The sequence below is a fragment of the Mycena indigotica genome (assembly GCF_014461135.1).
Source record: "Mycena indigotica strain 171206Taipei chromosome Unknown Mind.scaff0008, whole genome shotgun sequence".
Classification (NCBI taxonomy): Eukaryota; Fungi; Basidiomycota; class Agaricomycetes; order Agaricales; family Mycenaceae; genus Mycena; species Mycena indigotica.
Window position 1 is genome coordinate 1,580,166 of NW_023503007.1, and position 3,403 is coordinate 1,583,568.

General features: G+C 52.2%; 1 protein-coding gene across 1 annotated transcript; it reads right to left on the reverse strand.

The window, feature by feature from the left end:
* Positions 1 to 1,469: 1,469 nt before the first annotated feature.
* Positions 1,470 to 2,721, reverse strand: MIND_00925700 (MR-MLE domain-containing protein; the record flags this gene model as incomplete). The annotated part of the gene is made up of 6 exons (XM_037365886.1): positions 1,470 to 1,697; positions 1,744 to 1,763; positions 1,910 to 1,979; positions 2,051 to 2,108; positions 2,159 to 2,632; positions 2,693 to 2,721. 6 exons carry the CDS (start codon positions 2,719 to 2,721, stop codon positions 1,470 to 1,472), a joined length of 879 nt encoding a protein of 292 aa, XP_037217298.1.
* Positions 2,722 to 3,403: the final 682 nt, after the last annotated feature.

The window sequence follows — 3,403 nt, forward strand, 5'->3', positions numbered from 1 at the left end:
CGGAGGACAACTGAAATGTAAACTTGTAGAGAAATTTGTATAGGACTATTACTTATATACGTCAAGAATCCAGGTGTTTTTACTTTCACCTTCCGGCGCTTATGTCATCACCCTGCTTGACAGTTGACCACGATGGCGACCCAGATCGACCTTCCACCTGAACTACTCGAGGCTATCGTTTGCAAGCTGGACAGTGCGGTCGATATGGCGTCATGCGCTCTCGTTTGCCGAGCTTTCGTCGTACCTAGCCAACGCCAGCTGTATCGCAAAATAATGCTAACTTTCGCCTTCCTTACGTGGCGTCCTGTGCCGAACCTTGAGCGTCGCCTGGCACTGTTGCAACGGTTTCCGCACATTGGGACGTATATACGTGATCTCAGCATCGATATCCCAGCGTCGGCGGAAGGACAGCAGGCGATGGGCAACCTACTCGACTGCATCTTCCGCGGGCCCGGGCCTTGCATCGTCGAACGGCTCGCAGTGGATTTCCATGGATCACAATGGGATAAACTCAGCCCAGTCATTGTCAATGCATTCAGCAATGTTTTTTCATCCTCTTCATCGGTGCAAAGGTGCCATATTCTCCGGGTGGCCGCACTCCCGCGCGACATCGTTCTGCAGATTGCCCATAGCGTTAAGCTCTTGTCCTTGATCCACATTACTGGAATTTTATCCCCTGACGACACATTTGCGCAAACCAACGACCTACTAGTATGGCAGCACTCGCTGTTGGAAGAACTGATGATTCCAGCTGGACTTACTAGCACCGCAATTTCCCGATCCTATCGATTCCTCTTCGACCTGCCGCACCTCACTCGTCTGTCAACACCTCTTTCTGCATTCCGTGTCGGCCTTGCTGGTACAGGCTTTTCGGGCCTATTGCATCGACTACAGACTCTCACACTTGACTGTGTTGCATTGATAGAGTCATTAGATCTCCCTATGCTCCCAGAACTCACCTGCCTGACTTTGGCTTTTGTTCGAGGTACTACTAGTACTGCCGACGAACAGTACACATTGCCAGAATATATTGTCAGTGCCCTCGGGGGACTCCCTACCCCAAAGCTTAAACGCCTCACACTCCGTGTTCTTGTGCCAGCGTCTTTTGCGTTTGATGTTCGGACCCCGAGACCGGACTGGTGCTCGCCGCCAGAACTCAAGATCTGCGCAGTGCACGACGGGCAATACACGGCGGTCAATATCCACATGATCGAGTGTATTCTAGGCTATATAGACCCGTTTGCGGTCTGCGACGACTCACCGGGGTCTCATTTCGCGCATGTCTTCGACGGTTTTATGACATTTATGACAGAAGCTTTGACGGGTGCTTTCCCTGGGATGGCGACAGAGAAATTATCATTTGGGAAACGGAAAGCACAAGACAGGGTGAACTACATGGACCATCTTCCCTGAGCACCAGTCTTTATAATACTTATCATATCTGTGTTGTATGTGTGATATCAATGTTGTTAAGATTGGCAAAGTGCTCGTGGTGTACTCAGCACGTTGCGGTCCAGGTCCCAGATCTGGTTCGCGTCGATTATGAGCACCGCGCCGGTCGGCCCAGCATTCTTCCCAGCGATGCTCTCTGGCGGTGACGGCGCGTGGTTTGGAGGCAGCGGCGTGGGGTTGTCGATGAGCGAGCGGATGAGTTTTCCGCGGCGAAGGTCGTCAGCTGGGTCGGCCCCGACCTTCATCTTGCAATGGTTAAAGCCCTGAGAGGGCCTCTTTCACCAGTCGCACAACTTTCTCGTCGGTGTATCCTGAGAACAGCGTCAGTATCGTGAGCGGGGAAGAGCCTGAGGGAAGGCGAACCTAACCAGCCGGCGGAGGTCACATATGCGAGGTAAAATCACAATAGACTCACCCTTGCTCCCTAACAATTGCCTCCCTGAGTCTCTTTTTTTACCCGCTTCGAGCCTCGCGAGCGCCTCCTCCTTGGTAATGGCGTCCGCCACACGCAGCCGCGCTAACGAGCTCTTCTCGGGTGAACTTGAAGTCCACCACAATCTTGAAGTCCCACAATGGCTTATCTCCTGCCCGCGCATACACGTCCCACAGCGCGAGCGCCCGACGCAATATGAATCACACCCTCCTCTGGGCCCATCCTGAGGGTTGTCGTCAGCTTACCCAGAAGTAAAAACAGAATGGGACACACCAGCGCAGCTGCGGGTCCGCCATTATGTATTCCCATGTGTTCCCCATATCCTTGAATAACTCCTCGCTCTCCTTGCCCACCAGGCAGGCTGCGCGACCGCGCCAATCGCAGCACACACGATGTCGTTCCCGCGACCGATGGTGAACGTCATCCCATGGCCCACCAGGGCGGAGTCGGTGAGGAGCGTGACATATGCCGAGGAGTAGTCGCAGTCCGTGTTCATCGCGTCCGTGCCGTCGCCCGCGAGCGACGTCGGGAAGCGCACGTCTGTCGCCAGGGTCAGCGGGCGGAACAACAAAAAAGGGGGAGTACCGTGAATGTCGAACCCAGTGATAACAGGAATGGCCAGTGGTTAAACTCGAGGCGAGCGAGTTGTTTTGGGACCAGCGGACGCCTTGTATGTGGCGGCGAAGGAAAGAAGCTTCGCGGGGGCCACGTGCGGGCCGCCTATGGCGGGCCGCGACACCCGTCCGACTTGCGGGATACACGTGAGAACCACACTGCCAAATGGCTGTGCAACGTGGGTAAAGCTACGTGTCGTCTCTTGCCTCCCCCCACAACATCGATGAGCTTGCCCCCTGACATTGCCAATGTAAATGCACATCTTGTGCAAATGAGAATCAGTGGTATGTCTATCCATCACACTTCAAGGGAAGGAAAAGTCATAACACATTTTGTAGGTGGGACAGGAGGGCATGGAGGGCCTGCAGAGGGCAGAGGAGGAAATGGTGGTGCTGGACAGGGCCCCATGCTGTCAATAAGGGCAAACTCAGTCAACATTGAGAGGTATGCTACCTCTAACATAGATCAACAAATTTTCAGACTATTATTTCTCTAGTTATGGTGCTGCATATAGTAGGGCTCAGAGGGTGTTGTATGTTGCTTATAGCTGATTTTGACTGCAGATACAAACAACTCACTTTATCGTGGATGCCCTCCCCCCTGTGACTTTTTCATTGGCAGGGAAAGCATTTTAGATAAGCTTGCAGAGTTGTTTGGAGATAACAGTAGGGAAAACAGGAAGAGTGTTCTACTCTATGGCCTAGGAGGAACTGGAAAAACAGAAATTGCTCTCAAGTTTATTGATGTGGCAAAGGACAGGTAAGTTAAAGAAACATTAATAATAACTAAGTCTTAATGTAGGTATAGGTTCACAGATCAATTTAAAATTGATGCAACAGATCAGATTACCATCCAGACAGGCTATATGGAGATTGCTAGAATCAAGAAGCTTGACAGCTCAGT